The sequence below is a fragment of the Pseudoliparis swirei genome, chromosome 23 (assembly GCF_029220125.1).
Source record: "Pseudoliparis swirei isolate HS2019 ecotype Mariana Trench chromosome 23, NWPU_hadal_v1, whole genome shotgun sequence".
Lineage (NCBI taxonomy): Eukaryota > Metazoa > Chordata > Actinopteri > Perciformes > Liparidae > Pseudoliparis > Pseudoliparis swirei.
This window is the reverse complement of record NC_079410.1, coordinates 16,396,875-16,415,630: the sequence shown is the minus strand read 5'-3', so window position 1 is coordinate 16,415,630 and position 18,756 is coordinate 16,396,875. Positions and strand designations below refer to the sequence as shown.

At 43.6% G+C, this 18,756-nt stretch overlaps 1 protein-coding gene across 1 annotated transcript; it reads left to right on the top strand.

Moving 5' to 3' along the window:
* The first annotated feature begins 479 nt into the window (after positions 1–479).
* cavin1a (caveolae associated protein 1a) lies at positions 480–18,604 on the top strand. Its single transcript, XM_056406489.1, has 2 exons — positions 480–1,297; positions 15,708–18,604. Exons 1-2 carry the CDS (start codon positions 797–799, stop codon positions 16,503–16,505), a joined length of 1,299 nt encoding a protein of 432 aa, XP_056262464.1. The 5' UTR covers positions 480–796; the 3' UTR covers positions 16,506–18,604.
* Positions 18,605–18,756: the final 152 nt, after the last annotated feature.

Sequence of the window (18,756 nt, the reverse complement as noted above, 5' to 3'; positions counted from 1 at the left end):
GATTCATCCACCAGATGGAGACATAGATCGTGTATATATAAAGCAGAAGTTCGATGCTAGTGGAAGTTGGAGGTGTTCATCCGATGCAGATGAAAACATACGACTAGAATCAACTCAGGCATGATCCATATACAATGTCGTAGGGATGAGCACTGTTGATATGCCATGAACACAAGTTTTGATCACCAGGTTTTTTTCCTTCTCATCTCCGGCTGCTAGTTCAGTGCGTTTTGGCTCTCACGTGATGAGACGTATGTCGTTGCTGTGGAGTCTCAGCTTTTATGGTGACATATTGTGTGTGTGGGTCGCATTTAGAGTCTCGCGCGGCTATAAACAAAGCCTACACGAGGTGGAGTCTGGTTGAGATATGCTCCCCTTAGCTTGGGGAAAAATTGGGCGGAGCCCCGTCTGCAGGGGAAGCTGGGGGCGGGGACCGGGTGGAAGAAGGGAAAACCTTTGACTGGGTGGTTTTACAGGGAGCAGAGGCATTTGAGTCAAGGCACACGTGCCTCAGCTGTGAGAGGCCCTACTCCCCTTGGCTGGCTGGCATCCCAGAGCAGAGGCAGAGAGAGACTGAGAAGGCTGAGAGCGTGAGACTGAGGGTGAAGTGAAAGTGTGAACGTAAAGTAGACTAGGCAGAGGAAAAGAAGGTGGCGAGACATTTTTCCGGGAGAGACAAAAAGAAAGAGAATCGGGGACTGGGTGCTGTGCAGCGTGGCTCCTGCGAGTTGTTCTTCAGTCGTGTATTTTTAACTGTCGTGGGTGTGCAGCCAGTTTGTATTTGGAGCCGACAGCCATGGCGAGCACAGGTGTCAAGAAGGAGCACATAGCTTTAGAAGAAGTGCCCTATGATGATGACGAGGTAGCTCTGGTGGGTGCTGCCACGGAGCCGGCAGTAGATGACGACGAGCCCGCTGAGGAGGTGGACCCGGTGCTGGCCACCGGCCCCGGAGGCAAGAGTGAAGCGCAGATGAACGGGGTCATGGTCCTGTCTCTGCTGGACAAGATCATCGGGGTGGTCGACCAGATCCAACAGACCCAGAATGGGCTCGAGGCCCGGCAGGAGTCCATGGAGAAGTCCGTGTCAATCATCCACGGGGAGCTGGCTAAGTTGTCCAAGAACCACCTGGGCACGGCCAACACTGTCAACAAAATGCTGGACAAGATACGCAAGATCAGCGTCAACGTGAAGACGGTGCGCAGCAGCCTGGAGAAGCAGGCGGGCCAGATCAAGAAGCTGGAGAGCAACGAGAACGAGCTGCTCAAGAGACGCAACATCAAAGTCCTCATCTTCCAGGTGAACACTGACAGCGGCATGGTGTGTGTGTGTGTGTGAGAGAGCTTGTTCTTTTGCAATTTTCATCCCATGGTGGACTAAGTCATAGCAAACCATCTTTGTTTGAGAATGTGGCGGCATTGCGTGACATGTGGATGTTACGATCACACTCAGAGTGCAAGTTAACAGGGGGTGTGTCGCATTCCCCACACCGCAAAGGAAAGTCGTGAGGGGACGCAGTGTGAAAATGCAACTGAAAATCTATCAAACCAATCATTTGACACCATCTCACCAGAGAGAGAGAGAGGTAGAGAGAGAGGTAGAGTCACACTGTGGCTTCAGTGGACCTCGCGCAGTGGAATGAGTGTTCTGTAGTTTCTCAGGTTGGAGGATGCTGGCCAACACTCTGGCTCTGGTTTCCGTGACGTAAACGTCTGAATCACTTTTTCCCTCAAACACAAATGAGCTGTAATGTTTACGGAGAATCAGACACTATCTGGAAGCCGTCGTGTAGTTTGTATTTACGCTCGGTGAGAGGCGGATTCCTTCTCGCTCCTGTCAGGGAATACGAGTAGCTTCCATGGGAGAAAAAAACGAAGGCCGATTGCGAGCTCTCCTTCTCCGGGACTTCATGATTCCCCAAATAAACTATATAAAGACAAGCGGGTGTAAATGAAAAGGCCTATGAACTACGGCATGGAGGCCTACTTAAGAGGGAACGCCCCACATCGGAGTGCTCGGAGGACAGATAGTTGGCAGAGCGCTCGCATGGAAGACGAGGATTTAGTTTTTATGATTACGATTTCTCAAAAGTGGGACGCTCTGACATGCGGGCATCTACGGTGCAAAAACCTTCACTCTAATATCGGAGCTTGGGACCATGGATATCTCGAAATCATTAAGTACAAAACAATATGAATGAAGGATGCCACGCTATGCATCTGAGACAAGGTGAGCATCTCATCTTGCCTTCCATCTGGAGGAAGTTCAGACAATGTGCACACGGGAAAAGGGAGAATGTGTTCTCTAAAAACATCCGCAGCAGCGGATCTGAGAGCTGCAAACCTCCCGTGAATAGAGTTCACTTCATGATCCGTAGTGGCAGGCCAACCTTTTTCACCTGCCCCTCCCGGGATGCACACTATGGGAGCGGGTTACACTCGTGGCATGTTGCAGAAATCCAATCATAGACACTAGTCCTTGATAAATTACTCTGCAAAGCAGGTGCCTCCTGCCGTGAGTGACACTGCGTTGGCTACTGTGAACCCCTTTCACTGCCTGTGTGCGATTGTCGGTGCAGGACACTGTGCATAAAAGGTCAGCCGATGTGGAATTCGTGGAGCCGGCACTATTTTTGCAAAGCTCAGGCTTTGACTGTTTTTCATTCTGAAGTCATTTCCTGTTGCCGTTATCCAAACCTCGACGCTCTTCTCGTTGTCTAAACTGGTCACAGTCATGTTTCAAAGCTGCTGCAGGATCTGTGACCACGTTCCAAGCTGCAGCGATCTATTTTTGGCCAAACGACGGCTGCACCGTGTCCAGTGTGTCTAACATGACATGTGCTTGTCAGATAATATTGGCAGCATTGCAAATCAACAACAATTTCACCACTTTCCACCGTTTGTGTGTTAATGTGTAAGAATGGGAAGCAAGCGCAGTGTCCTCACACGTATTGTAAAACCAAGGTGTGTGGGGCCCATTCCGCAGTGTCAATGTCGAGTGAGGCCAGGATTTGAGTGAGACAAGTGTATCACGTCCGCAGCGTTACCGTCACCTGCTTTGTGAAACAGATACCAGCCTTAACTGTACCTGCAGTGTTATTACAGGGCGTCTGCGGCTCAGTGGCAGAGCAGCAACTTCCTTCCATCAGAGGATCAGTGGCTCGACCCCCGGCTCCGCTAGTCCATGCTAATGTGTCCTTGGGCAAGGCACTTAACCCCGACTTGCTCCCGTAGCATTCATGGGTGTGAATGGATGAATGATGACATGTAGCGTCGAGGCGCTTTGAGCAGTCAGAAGATTAGGAAAGCGAGTGCAGTCCATTTAGCATTATTCTCTGCAGTCTGCGAATAGCCGCATGCTTCGGGATGTTTAGCCTGGAAATACTTTGACACTGATGCTTTATAATTAAACCTGCAATGGTGATGGCACGCAGGCTCCCCTGGCCACGGCAGGGTGTGGTCAGGATTACATTTCTTCCACATGTACAGTACATTGCATATCAGCAGGAGTATTCTGATCGTTTACTTAAGTAAAGGTACTACAGTGTAAAAACACTATTTTACAATTAAAATGTATACATCAGAATTTTGCTTTAAGTTAATTTGAGGAACTTTTAACTAGTTTTGAACGGTCTCATTTTAATACCGATGACCTTATATGACCTATGCTGATGATGATGATGATATGATATTCCTTTATTCGTCTCACAGTGGGGAAATTTCAAAAATCAGATACCAGCTACTAGATAAGTAAACAAGATACATACTAGATAAGTAAACAAGAGCATGAGCAAGAAGATTGGTTAATGTCTTGCACTTTTGTCCACAGGGACCGCCAAAATCAACACAAAATGAAAGTTTCTTGTAGTAGCTTTAAGTAAAAGTAAAGAAATATTAGCATCAAAATATACTTAAAATGACAAAAGTAAAAGTACTCATTGTGCAGATTGGCCCATTTCGGTATTAAAATATATTTAGAATAAACACAATTGTGATCCTTCATGTTGGGGCTTTATAATTTTTAATGTAAAAGTGAGGGGCACATTTCCTTCCCCATTAGGCCACATCTTTGTGGCATTTTAAAATATCAAACCCTCATAGAAAGTGACCTTGCAGCAGCTAAGGGTCTCTCCACTGCACACGGCATAAGCATTCTGTCATCAGAGCTCTGTGGGTCACAGCTGGTCAGTGATGTAATGGGGCCTGCCTTCACCAACCCTATGTTTCATTGCTCTGATTTTTGCTTATAATAATGCTGTCCTTTATAGAACAATTGTCTTTCCATTTCTCAACGATCCCAAGTGGATTTCTTGTTCCACTCATATCGCCTGGCTTTTTAACTTTGTTACTTCAAAGCCTTTGAGTCTAAGATCCTGTTGTGCTTCAGCAATTTCCTTTCAGCAATATCTGTCAGAAAATGAAGCAAGAAACAAGCTGTTGAGAGATTATACTGTGTTTCTGTAGAAATATTGTATTAAATAGTTTTTCCACCAATCATAAAGTTGTGCTTGTCCAAAAGCTGTTCGCCTGTGTTACACACTTTTTGAAAAATGACCAAAAGATGGAGTGAATTATGGAAAAAGGTGTAGTTGTAGTCGGAATTTTCCATTTTCTCAGCTGCCTGATGGGAGAAACCAGACAGCTGCCCTAGAGGTAAAGCCCTGGACCAATCGTTAAGCCTCCTGCTCATCCTCAGACAGATTAAAATATGTCCAGAAACTGCCTTGGCTTCAGCCAACTGGAGCTGTTGCTGGTTAAAAACCTCACACGACCCGAGCTTCATCTCAGCTGAGCCCCCCATGTGTCCCGGTTGGAGACTGATATGGAGGAGGGTGTCCTCCTGCTGTGGGACAGTAGTCCCACCCCACTCTCTATGGATAAAGAGCCATCCCTTGGATGATGGGACAGGCTGCATGCTGATTCTCTTCATTGAGGACGGAGCAAACGTGTGCCTGTTGAACATTAGCTCTCTTTTGACTCAAAGTGAACCAGTTCATAAGAGATGACGCAACTATTCCCTGGAAACCAGTCAGTGCTCTGCCATCAGTGGAGTCAGCAAATTATTTTAAAAGAAAAATAAATACTATAAAAGTTGTGTAGCAAAACAGAAACGTCATTGTTATTGTTTAAGCATTGCATTTGAATCAATATTTTATTTGTCATGACATTTAAGAGATTACTTTCACGATTTACCAATGTAGCCGACGATATCTTCTGACTCGCGATGTACAGTTGAAGAAAAATTATCAAAAAACATGCACAAAAAATCTTCTTCCTTCTTAAAACATGTCCCACAATGCAACTCGCCCACCGACGGTTAGGTGAGAAACATGTGTGTTACGCGAGTAGCAGCTAGTGGAACTTCGAGCCGTTAGCCTTAAGCAGAGATGTGGAGCTCCGCCCCTCGACCTTTTATTTTATTTTAAGATTTGTAGTCTTCAGCCCCAACCGACGCCCACTCAAGTCCGTCTGTCAGGTTTCAGGCGGCTCCCTCACGACGTATCACACATTTGCAGATTTACTTTCCAAACCCTGGAAGCAGACTTTGATGTGTACAATTGACAGAGTTCGCCTTTAAATGTCACGATTCTAAGGACACCAACATGGTTTCCATGTGATGCGAGTCCTGATGCGACTGCTCTTTATAGATCGTTTGATGAGGGCGAATGTCGTGCTTTTATTAGACACTTCAAACTTGGCCTATCAGATGGCGTGTGCTTCATAATGCACATCATTATGCTGATGTGGATTAATACCAGCGTGTGCAATGCGATACGTCCGTCAGTGTGAGACGGTACAGTAGTGCGTCTGGACTCAGGGTGTGTCTGGCTGCGATGGCCATGTGGTCGACTCTATCACGGACCACCTCTCAGTTACAGTCGGCTCATTCCACAGCTCAGCTCGCGGCCAACATGCCCCCAGACACAGCCCTGCCCCCCGCTGTGTAATATCTCTATTCCACTTACTTCAGACTAAGTGTTTCCAGCCAAGGTTTTTTTTTTGGGCCACTTCAGATTTCTGAATATTTGTTTCCAGGCATAAATTGGATCTCATGACAGAGAGAGAGTAGTTTTGAAGCGCTTGGCAACCACTTGGAGGCAAGAGCAACAACTCAACCAGAGAGCACTTGACCAGCAGCTCTTAAGTTGGCTTGTGATTCATCCCGCTGGCATCTCTGAGCCTCTCCTGCCAACATTCCCACGTGTTCCCTTACCTCTTCCTCAGTTCCTCTCCCGCTATCATCTTCTACTCCAACTCAGACGTCTAATACAGCGCCGAGCTCATTCAGTAATTGTTGTGCTCTCTTCGGGTCTCTCTCCTCTCTCGTTCCCTTTGTGCCGCTGCCCTCCTCGAGTGGAAAGATATCTGGCGGGCTCCACATTTCACTGCTGCATGTCAGCTGCCGAGTCGAGCCGGTTTGCAGCTCCAGTGCACGAGGTTCAGGTTGAACACTAATGAGATACAGTATTGTCTCGGCGTGACTTAGACCCTGACGACACCCCGAAGATCTCATCAACAGGAGCCTTCGAGATGTCGTTCTGATACTTTGATGTTTTTATTGAAACTACTCTCATGTCTGTACGATAAATATCTCTATACAATACAATATACAAACTCTGGAAACAGCGAGCCCAAAAGGAGCAACGTCTGCCCGGGAGCATCTCTCAGTGAACCTCATTACCTCTAATCAACACGCCATGTCCTGTTTGTCGTTGACAGGCTATTTATTTGTCAGAATTCATCACGTAAGGAAGTCGATGCACCCGATGACCCCCCCGTTTTTACACTTTCTTTTGTTCAGAATAAACCAATGAGGTATACGCGGTGTTAAGCTAAGCGCAGATAGCGGTTAGCACATTTACCCAAATGTTCAAATATGTCTCTAAAGTCCAGCTTTTAATAATCCTGTTTATCTCTTCCTCTCAACCGCTTTGCTTTAGCAGTGACAAAAAACGTCTCAAAGCCAGGGCTCTGTTTCTCTTGGCATGTTTGGCCAAATGTTGTAACTCTCTCTCTCTCTCTCTCACACACACACATTAACTGCGCCACAGGGAAAAGAGTTCGACCATAAGCAGAAACAATACTTTTCCATTTGGCTCGTAATTCTTTTATACTCTGTGAAGTTCAAGAACATTTAAATTTGGTCTTTGATGTCATAAGTTGAAAACAGGAGTGTACCGGCCGGCATCCTCTGCTGTCGGTCACCTTATTTGTTGTTTTCTTCATTTACGTAAAGACGTATTTTCAAGCTGATTTGGTACTTTAGAGAATGTAAAGCTTGTTGAAGAGGTGGACCGTGTTACTCACACTCTCAGTGAGGCCTTAGGGTGGACGTTTAACTTGATATACTCACACAATATACATGTGCTCTCAGATGGTATCACACTGCGCTGTGTGCGAGTGTCTCTCCTATAGGAGGTGTATTTGCTGCTAGTGTTTCCTCTGGCCTCGTCATTAGGATATACCGCACAGTTGGTGCAGCAGAAAGACGATCCCTGCTATTCCAACCCATGTCTACACGTAGTGGTTGAGTTATTTACGGACACATTTCTTTCTGTTTTAATACAACCCCAAACATATTTTTAAATCCATATCCGGGCAAACATTACACTTTAATGCAGTCCAGATGTGTGTGTGTGTGTGTGTGTGTGTAGCCCCGGCTACCTCACTGTCTCACACAACATCCCCTGTCCCTTGGTAGCAGACATGTTACACCAAGACCCCTCCACTGTTGTAGTCGAGGGGTCTTGGCCGGGGTCTAGGCAGCAGGTCTCGGCCGCCTCACAGAAATGTGTCCTCATACCTCCTCATCACAACTCGGTGGAAGCTTGTTTATTCCAAGATGTGTAGACACACCCTTCACCTACAAGGCCAAAGACAAAATAAAGCATTGGCCAGATGGTCTGAGTTGGTTTATTAAAGGAAAGTGCTCCAGTATGTTGCTGTTTATTATAGCTGAACCGGCAGCAGTGCAGTGGAAAGGTGTCGGGTCTCTTGTTTCATCGAGGTGGTCTGAAGTTATCAATCAGCAGCACCGGCTGATTGATTATCAGTTAGAACATATTTATGTGTGTATGGTTGGGCATAATTTTGGATTAATTTGCATGTGTGTTTAATATGACTTCATACTGCACGTTAAATGCTACTTTAAAATAATAATTTGCGTATTTTTCTTATTCCTTTCTCACCATTTATTGAATATATGTCCCATAATAAATACCAGCACTTGCGGCGGATACATCAAAACCTCTGCAAATAAAAATGTAACTTTACCTGCGAATTGTGGCCGTAATATAAAAAGTTGCTGTTGAAGCAGCATCCATAAATTCACTATTAATATAGCCGCTATTGCTGTAACATAAGAGGTTGCGTGTGAAGGCTGGCGTGCTCTGACCTCCTCTATGCAGCGCAGCAGGCGGGTCACTCGGGTGGTGTATTTCCCACTGCTGCTGTGGCAGCTCGCTGTTCTTGTCACTAGTCTGGGAGTTATCGTCACCGAGCGTGTGCAGGTTGCCCTTGGGATTAGGTTGTTGCATGAACATGGATTTATGTTTAAATAATGGAATCATAATACGATATTAGCTTGTAAGGCAAACTACGAAGGGGAAACAGTGCACCGCAGTATTCTATTATATTTCCTATTTTCCTGCAAATACCCTATTTTGTAGGAAAGTAGTCACACAGAGTTTTGGATATCTGCTAATATTTGATAAATTCCACAAGACATGTAGTGAAGCAGGGGCTCAGACAGCTCAGTGGCTCATGTTAGATTATGTCCAATGTCCCGGTGGCATTATTCAGTATCACTACCAAAAGCTCAACAGGACAAACCAGAGCATTGTGGGTAATTGGCTGGTTGCCTTCCCTCTCGTACCCCCAGGTTTTATTTTCCAGAAAGGGATTTGTCATTATTCGTCATTTTGGCCTCATGTAATTCAGCAGTTATAGCTTCCTGTAGCTGGGCCCAGCGCTGACTTGATGCTGGCAGCTTATTCGTGCCCTCGCTTGATTCACACGTCACATGATCCTAAAATAGTGGAAACGTGAATAATGGATCATTGCAACACCTTCTTTCTATTAAAGGTGCTAAATATTGCATTACATGTCACTTAGCTGACGATTGTATCCAAAGCGACTAACAATAAGTGCATCAATCCATCAGTACAAACTCAAAACAACACCAAATTCTGAGAAAAAATATATATATTTAAAAAAAAGTCCTAAACTGGCTTTAACCTCCAAAGCATGACACGTGAGAATTAAAGAGATGATACATTTGGCTGACTAAGGCTTTATTTTTGATGTGGATGGCACTATTACATATAAAGGGATCGTTATAGAATATATTCCAACACTGTAGCGGCTAGTTTGCAGAGAGACGATGAATACATTTCCATCGTAGCATGGGCCTAACCCTGTTGTTCCAGTGGGGAGCCGAGCTCTGCAGAAGGGCTTCCCCCCGTGTGTGAAATGGCAGAAAGACCAAGGAACTCCCTTCCTGTGGTCTGCACTGGAGCATGACATCGCCATGTTGGCTCCGTGGTCTCCAGAGCCCCCTCTCTTCTCTAAAAGACGGAGTGGGATCGGTTGTTCATATTTCCATTACCCACAAGACACTGGGTTTTTCTAAGAGGTATAAGAGCGCCTTGTGAAACAGAATTTGCATTGTGCCCTCAGTCCTATGAGTCACTCCCAGAATGCCTTGGGGTAGCAGGCTGCTGGACCAGTCCTCTGTGAATTGTGTGCGCCTCATTTGGGAGAGTGTGGGAGGCATCAATATTAATGACCGGAGTACATTAGCGTCCTTATTTTAGCCGCAGAGCGCTCTTTAGGGATCAACGCATTGCGATTCAGGCCTCTTTCTGCAGGGCTCTCTCACACACCGACCAGCACCTCTGTTTCATGTCAATCTCTCAGTTTGCCCCCCCCCATCATGCAGGGGCAAACGGGTCAGTGGTATCACTCATTGTGAAAGCTGAGTGCACAGCTGCAGCGATTGGACACGATGTGACAGCTGCTCCTGTGACTCACCGGCCTTTCATCACACTCCCGCACAAGGAATGGCGTGTGTGTGTTTATCTAGAAGAGAGCAAGTTGCTAGGAGTCTGCGTTGCATGTAAGTGGATCAGGATTGTGAATGTGAACAAAAGTCAATCGTGCTGCCCACCGAACAACTCAGAAGGAAATATATCTAAATATATATATATACTCTTGATTTTTAAAAAGGAAGTCATCATGTTTGTCATAGAGTATTTTCCTTGTTTGGATTTCTTTGGATAAATGCTAGTCATGTCACGATTAGGATCCCTATTGTATTAATATACTAATATACAGAACATTTATTTTAGATTTAATATTGATTTTAGATTATGAAGTTATGTTTTGAAATATAATGCATGATTACATTAATGTATAACATGCATTTTGATCTCAACTGAACCCACGCAGCCAATTTGCAATTCATAGCGTGGATGTTTGATTGATTTTCTTTTTTTAAACTGGCAATATGTCTTATTTATATATAGGGTGACAACATATTCAAATTACTAAACAGGAATATTGAACCAGGTGGATTATTTTTTGTCTTTAACAGCAGCTGGAGAGACAAGAGAGGGCGATGCAGCTTCAGCTGCTGTGGTCTGTGTGGCGTGCTGATTGAAGCACTGTTTGCTCTGTCGTCATGGTAACAGCCCGGAGTTAAATTATCCCTGAGCCCCGGTATGAGTCAGACAGAGAACATTTTGATGATGATATTTAAACAATGAAAAAGCTTTGCAGTTGTTAAGTTAACACCTTGAATTAAAAAAATGTTTCCCTAACCGGATGAGACATTTGCTTTTCACCGAAGCAGGAGGCACCGCTCACCACCGCAGAGCTTCAGTCTACAGTGGGATGTTTTAATTGCATTTCCCTTGTTGTGTCTCTTTCTGAAAGACGGCTCAGATGGCTTTTCAACACTCACACACACACACAGAGAAAGAGAGAGAGAGAGAGAGAGAGAGAGGCCCGTTTCTCGCCAACTTTTCCATGAGGTATGATTCAAGCCACTCTTAAGAGGAATTACACATTAGCAACAGACCTCCTTCTTGTTGAGGAGAGCACACGTACACTCGGTCTTACCATTCCCCTGGCACCTGTCAGTAAACACACACACACACACACACACACATACACACACGCAGCGCCGACTTTTCCATTGCTGCTAAGAGAGAGGAGAGTGATAGGTAACGCAGAGGCACTAATGGACCTCCCTCTTCCTCAAGCCCCTTCTTTGTAATCAGGCAGGGAAACCCAAACAGCGTTTGCTGATGTTATCACAATGTCCAGTTTGCTCCAACATGCAACCTCTGTTTATTCATTTGGGTTCACACAAGCCTTAGAAGTCTAATAAAATATATTTAGACATTCAAATAATTTGACTAAAATACAACCGGTAGAGCTAGACCAATAACTATTCTGATATCAGCGTATTGCCCATACATCTGGAACGGTGTGTAATAGCAAGAAATATCCACGGATCACGAGATTACATCTTGACAGGTTCATCAATGACGACCCGTCACATTATGCTTTGTTTTAGTTGTTTTACTTTGGTTTAGTAATGGAGGAGGCCTTTTGGTGGTCCTGGATCCAAGGGTCTGGACCCAGGCCTGCGATGCCTTGCACTGCTGTGTATCTGGTGTTCAGGCGTCAGAACTTCTTACAATAAAGTGTCCACAGTTTGACTTCACGGGAAAAAATAAAGTGTGTCTGCCTATCTGTGTGTGAGGGTGGGTGAACACGTGTCAGCATGAATACTTACACTCGAGCATATGTATTCGTATGTGTATTTATACACAGAGGTTGTCTTACATAAGTGCAGGAACAAAGAAGATATATATATATATATATTATTTAATCTACATTAAATATATATATATATATATTAGTGCTGTGAAAAATAACGCGTTAACTCAGTTAATCCAATTACAGGTTTAACTAGTTATTTTTTTTTTTACGCATTTAACGCATGCGCAGAATGAGCTTCCAATCCGTCTGTTGTTGGTCGTCGGGACGAAAAAAAAGTCACTTGCAAAATGAGCTTCCAATACACCACTTCAATCTGAACTCTGTCCGCTCTCATGCAGACGGTCTGTTCATCGTAATGATCCTTCTGCAGGTTCACCTCCGGAAACCTTGTTTCGACTTTAGATCAGGGTCTCAACACGTCGATCGCGACCTGCCAGTCGATCGCGGCGTAGTGTCGGTAGATCGCATGACATTAAAAAGATTGGCCCGCCCCCTGACATGTTCTCTAGAGCACGTCTTTGTTCTTTTATTAAACTAAACGTCTGTTGTTGATCGTATCTCCACAGCAGCATGTCATTTCTGTCTCTTCGCGTTTCATTAACACTTATCGATCTCCGTCTGGCGCCAAAGTCACTTGTCAACCTGTCCCCGTGTCCGTGTCGGTGAGGTTTCAGCTTTGCAACGGTGTCCCCGCCGTCCCTTTCATCACGGCCCAGTTCATGAAGAAAACCCACACAGTCAGTTTGCCTCAGCAGCTGCTAGAGGAAGACTAGAGGCCTTTAGATTGTATCATGGTGGAGTTAATGGTTGACGAACAAGAGAAAAATGTTCTGTTTAACCCTCCTGTTACCTTTACATTTACGAACATATTTTACCCTCGGGGTCAATTTGACCCCAGCAATTAAAACCTCCAGAAAATTATTAGAATTAATATTGCTTCCCAAGTTTAAGTGTGAGGTACTTTATGTTTGTTTGTTGACTACCTAAATAGCCCTTTAAATATATAAAAAAGTTGATATTTCTTATATGTTTGACACAGTGAAAAAGAACACCGACATTAAACATTGAATGGGGTCAAATTGACCCTAAAGGTAACAGGAGGGTTAAACATTCTGTTTAGGATGAAGATGTATTAATGTTCCATATGGAAGGAAACTGCTAAATAACTGCTGAGTTGCAGCACCATTGTATAGAAGAATGTATAAATGTATATATCCGTCTTTTGTCATAAATCTCTATGTTCTCACAAAATATACCGAGAATATCGGTAATATGTGATTAATCATGATTAATCCACAAAAACCTGTGATTAATCCGATTAAAATTTTTAATCGTTTCACAGCCCTAATATATATATGTAAACTCAACACTCTGGCTTTCAGTTTGAACCCGCCAACCAAACGTTCCACAGTCAACAACTTTTCCCAGGGCTGTGCGAGGTCACCTGAACATCTTCTAAAACAGTTATTCAATGATTTTGTTTTCCTAGTACACCTTTTAACTGTGTGGGTTTATCTTTAAAATTTCAAGAAGTTCTGTTCACATTTCAGCAAATGGTTGTCCAATCCAGTTTTGCTTATCAAATTACCCCTTCCGGAAAAATATTTGGGGGAGTTATGTGCTCATTGAGAAATGCCTCTCACTAATGTTTTATTGCTTCTCGGCCTCACTCTGCTCTTTGTGCGCGTCTTCAAGCAGGTGCAGTTTATATGTTAGTTTAATTGTCGTACACTCGTATTGGTATACTGTGGTCGAGATGTCAGCTGTTTATTGAGCTAAACTTCACCACCCACTAGAGACCACATGAGCAGGTGGTCGCCATGGCCACAGAGCGCCGTGTTTATCTGTTGCCATGCAGGAGAGGCCGTTGTTGTGTGTGAATCTATGTGTGCGTGTGTGTGTGTGTGTGTGTCGGTAGGACGCTGTGCTGGCCGGCAGCCAGAGAACGATAGATTGAATCCAGAGGGAGGCAAAGGCCAGCCAAAAATAACCCCATACAGAGCAGGTCGACCGAGCCCACACCATACACGGCACAAGATAAGCAGGCAATGGCCATTTTATGATGGGATCGTATGGCAATATGCCCCGGGAGATGTGCCGATCACATGACCTGACAGGTGTTTGTCTTTCAGAGGTTGTGCATTGATATAAATATCAATTATATAGACATTTCAAGTTACCGGTGACATACCTCTATGAAGCCCAGCGTATCAATTTGCTGGTTCAGGTGTGACGTTTCAAACCTTTAGTCTACTTGAAAACACACTGATACCGACAGTGACGAATCAAGACGCGTCCCAATATACCTCTGCACACTCCCCAGTACCCCTCAAATGCCACCTCCTCATGTGTTGCTCCCCGCTGTTTCCGTGGGAGATTCAGTCTAAATGTGGCAACAGGCGGACCAAAAACACATTTCTTGACCTCATCTCACCACCAGGTCAGGACTAAAAAACTGAGCAGGAGAAAATATTGTTAATTTTCTCAAATTCAGCGCGAGCACGTCTACGAGTACATGTTTGTTGAGGGGGGGATCTTTAATCCCTCTGCAAGGGGTTAACATTGTGAGCCTATACTGCTTCTCCTTGTGTGGATATCTGCTCCCAGGCCGACACACAACATGGACATACAGTTTCTGCAGCGCTGATGATTGGCAGCTGAAGTGCGAGGGGACACCAGTGCATTGTGGGTCTCTATACACTGCTGTGCTGCGTACATCCTACAGCTAAACTGAAGCTGCAAACCACCGAGTCGGTCCAGTGAAGCAGAAGCAGCGTCATAAATTATAGAACCCAGGACATCTATAATGTATTGGATGATACATAACCTTTTTTTAAATATATTATATATATAAAATATGTTTGCTGTTAGATTTGATTGAAAATTAAGCTGTGAAGTCCCAACATTGAAAGTGTGTGAGTTTAGTATTTGTAGAGAAATGATATTAAAGTGGCAGGAAACCCTCCTGTGGTTATAGATGCAGCAGCCTGGTAGCTTAAGTTTCAATATCACTGTGGAGATGCAGATTATTTATTTAAATCCTCATAGTGTGACCACACCAGACAATTTTTTTATTGTGTGTTTTGTTGTGTTCTGTGTGTTTTGTTTGTTACTATATGTTTCATATGTTGCTGCCTGTCTTGTCCAGGTCGCCCTCGAAAAAGAGATGTTTAATCTCAATGGGATTCACCTGCTTAAATAAAGGTTTAATAACGAAACAATGTTATTAAATTAATACTTGAAGTATATAATCACTGGATGCAGCCATGTTGGCATTTGATTGTTGACATATGTTGGGCACCACTAGATGGCACTCTACACAAGCCAGAAGGAGTACAATGTGTGCAGTCAATGTGAAGATCATGAATCTGTGAAGCATCGTTCTCATATTTACAATTTCATTTCTCATACAAAGGCCATTAACTTCACTTTCTCAAGTGCTTATGAGCAATCAGAGTATTTTCAAATATATATTTTGCCAATTTAAATATAAATATATAACCAAATATATAAATCTATAAACCAATTTAAATATAAATCTATAAACGAGTAAATATAAATCTATAAACGAGTAAATATAAATATATAAACCAATTTAAATATAAATATATAAACTAATTTAAATAGAAATGTATGAACGAGTAAATATAAATATGGAAACCAATTTAAATATAAATATATAAACGAGTAAATATAAATATATAAACCAATTTAAATATAAATATATGAACCAATTTAAATATAAATATATTAATCAATTTAAATATAAATATATAAATAAGTAAATATAAATTTGTAAACGATTCTAACCATCTACATTTCAGTCAGATAATTCAATTGAATTCACACATTGCATTTCCTTAACACAATGCTTCTGTGGCTTAATAGTATTTTGTTTTTCTACTATTTTTCTCCCTCAGGACAAAACGAAGCCACCGAAGACCAAAGAAGCAGAGCCAGTGGTGGAAGGCCAAGCCGTGGAGGGCCTTGAGCAGATACCCGAGGGACCAGAGGGAGTCCCAGACAATCTCAATTCAGATGCGGAGGTGGAGATTGAGGAGATTATCGAAGAGTCTCGTACTAAGCGGATCCAGCGCACCACCAAGCAGCAGGTGGACAACATAAAGAAAGCCTTCTCCAAAGAGAAAATGGAGCAGACCAAATTGAAGACAAAGGAGAATTTGGAGAAGACCAAATTGAAGACAAAGGAGAATTTGGAGAAGACCAGGCAGAAAACCCGCGACAATCTGGAGAAGACACGACAAAGGACCCGCGACAACCTGGAGAAAACCAAGATCAGCCTGGGGAAGAAGATGGGCAAGCTGGGGACCCGCATGACCCCCAACATTGAGCGCAGGGCGAAGATGAAGAGCTCCAAAGAGAAGGCCACAAAGTCCCTCTCTCCCGACCACACCGTCTACGCTCGCTCCAAGTCCACCGTGTACCGCGTGCCCCCCTTCACCTTCCACGTGAAGAAGATCCGAGAAGGGGAGGTGGAGGTGCTGCAGAGCACGGAGATGGAGGAGGTGGAGGTGGTGACCGAGGACGAGGGCCAGCCGGGCGGAGAGGAGAACGGGCTGGGGCTGCACGTGGAGGTGGAAGAAGGAGAGCTGGTGAGCGTAGACGACCCGGAGATGGAGGATCTGTTGGAGGTGACCGAGGACTGTCAGCTGGTCAGGGTGGAGGCAGACCATCTAAAGAAGGCCCAGAGCGAGTAGGGGTCAGCTCCACGGGGCTGTGGAGGCAGAGATGCGGGGGCAACGGAGTCGGATCAGAAGGACACACTATGAGCCGTCGGGAACTTTCTAGACGTGATCACAATCCATGACATCACATTTGTTTTCTCTTCTCTTTTTACTGTACCCAACACGGGATGACTTTCATATTTTCTTCTCTTCAGCACACAAATAAGAAAAACATAAACAAAGCTAGCTTTTTGAAACATGCTGCACGCTGGTTATGTTAAGGCGATTGTCCGTTTGTTGTTGGTTTGATCAATTGAGAGGCTATAAAATTTAAAAAAGGTTATAAATAGTCTTTGCTATTGAGGATGTAATGTATAATCTAATATTTGCCATGTATGATATGCACATTAATAGGTATGGTGACGGCAAATTGTTGGCTGGATGGTTTTAGTAATATAATATGTTCGGGTGAAACAAAGAAAATGAAAAAGTAAGTGGTAAAGTGGGAGGCCTATTGAAGAAATACATATCTATGGCATAAAGGTTATTTACTGTCAATCACTCAGTCACTGTGCCAAATGTATCAATATAATGTAAATGACTGAAAATAGACACGTGCTGTCTGAAAAACTATATTGGGAACATCAAAACACTGACAAATTATAAACATGCACAGATAGCATAGCAATAACCAGCAAACGTTACTGTTGTGAACGATCCCTTCAAGACGTCGTGTTTGACCTTCTTCATGACGCGGCTGAAAGTCAGATCCTTTATCGACATGTTTTGGGCTTTGGTTAAAAGATGGTGGATTATGATACCTCTGCCCGATTCTGGATCACTCATTAACATATCAGCTATATATTATAATGAAATACTAAAAGCTGATATCAATGAGACGTTTCTATCTTTTTACAACGCATGCATCACAAACATGATCATCATCATTCACTGGAATGTGTTGGTGTGTACTCGCCGTGATTTCATGTGTTGCATCCGGACGTCCTGTACTCGCCAACTTGCACCCTGTCGCCATGGTCACAGCTCATCACGGTGCACGTGCACGTGCACGCCCCCGGCACACAGACCAGAGGTGGTTTGAAGAGCAAGAGGACAGTTTAATGGCCGACTACGTAACACGAGGAGACGCCAGCGTCATCCTGAATGTCTTCTTTGTGAGACGACACACAGTCAAGTATTGGGAATTTGCAGAGATGCAATCTTGTGTACGTCCTCTGATGTGTTGAAGGAATGTCCATACTGGTGCAAAGAGCTGTCTGACCATGATTGTAAGCAAACCAACAAGGTGAGTGTTGAGAGTTGGAGGAAGCTACAACAATTGGATAGTAAAGTGAAGTAAAGTGGCAATAAGTGCCACCTTTGATCAGGAAAGCACAAAGGGTTCCAGAAGAAGGATGTGGCTTTCATTTTGGTCCTCAGAGACTGTGTGCGTGCTTGATGTGGTGCAGGCACGCCCATAGTGGAGCATGGAGAAGCATTAAAATAATCAATGGGCGGGGGAATGCAATTAAGGAGAGTGCTGCCTCAGAGCACTGGGCGGGATAGAGAACAGGAAGAAGAACAGAGAAAAGGCGTGTGTGTCGTCGTGAAGAGTAAGTATGTGTATATCATATAACCACACTTATATCTCCATGTTTATACCAGCGTCCCATGCACACTTTCAAGTGGTAAATAAAACAATTACAGGCATGTGACATCCCAAAAGTATTGTAATAGTATGCAGTACATCCATTATATCCTTTTGGTATTTGTTTTGATAAAAACACGTGCATCGTTTTGCACATCGAACATCATAACACTTGAAAGATATTAGTCCCTTTGAAAAAAGAAATAAGTTTTTTTGCCACCATGTGTATTTTGCCTTTGTCTTGACCGACAGCTATAAGCAGAGTCTAGTTTATACAGAGACGTTGTCATTTAAAAAGAAAGAATTGAAAGAATTGCTCTTGGTGTTATTGATGCATACTCAATTGATGAAGCTTGCCTTTTATTGTGTGTTTGAGGCCTCTTTTGCCACTTCAATATTAATAAAAGCTTACTGATAATATTTATATATATATTGCCTTTTATTTTATTTTTCTCGAATTTTATAAACATCTTATGAACCTGAATGCACTGTTTCTGTGTTTCTGTGTGTGTTTTATTCTATAAGTCCACTTTAGGACGCTAAATCAGACACTGAATCAGGAGAGGTCAATACCAAAACACAACACTACTGGCGATATTAAACTCTAGATGACGTCAACACTGCCAGTAACTCAGA

Coding starts and splice junctions, on each gene's coding strand:
- cavin1a (XM_056406489.1), top strand. CDS start 797: ATGGCGAGCACAGGTGTCAAGAAGGAGCACATAGCTTTAGAAGAAGTG. Junction 1,298..15,707: donor TCAAAGTCCTCATCTTCCAG/GTGAACACTGAC, acceptor TTTCTCCCTCAG/GACAAAACGAAGCCACCGAA.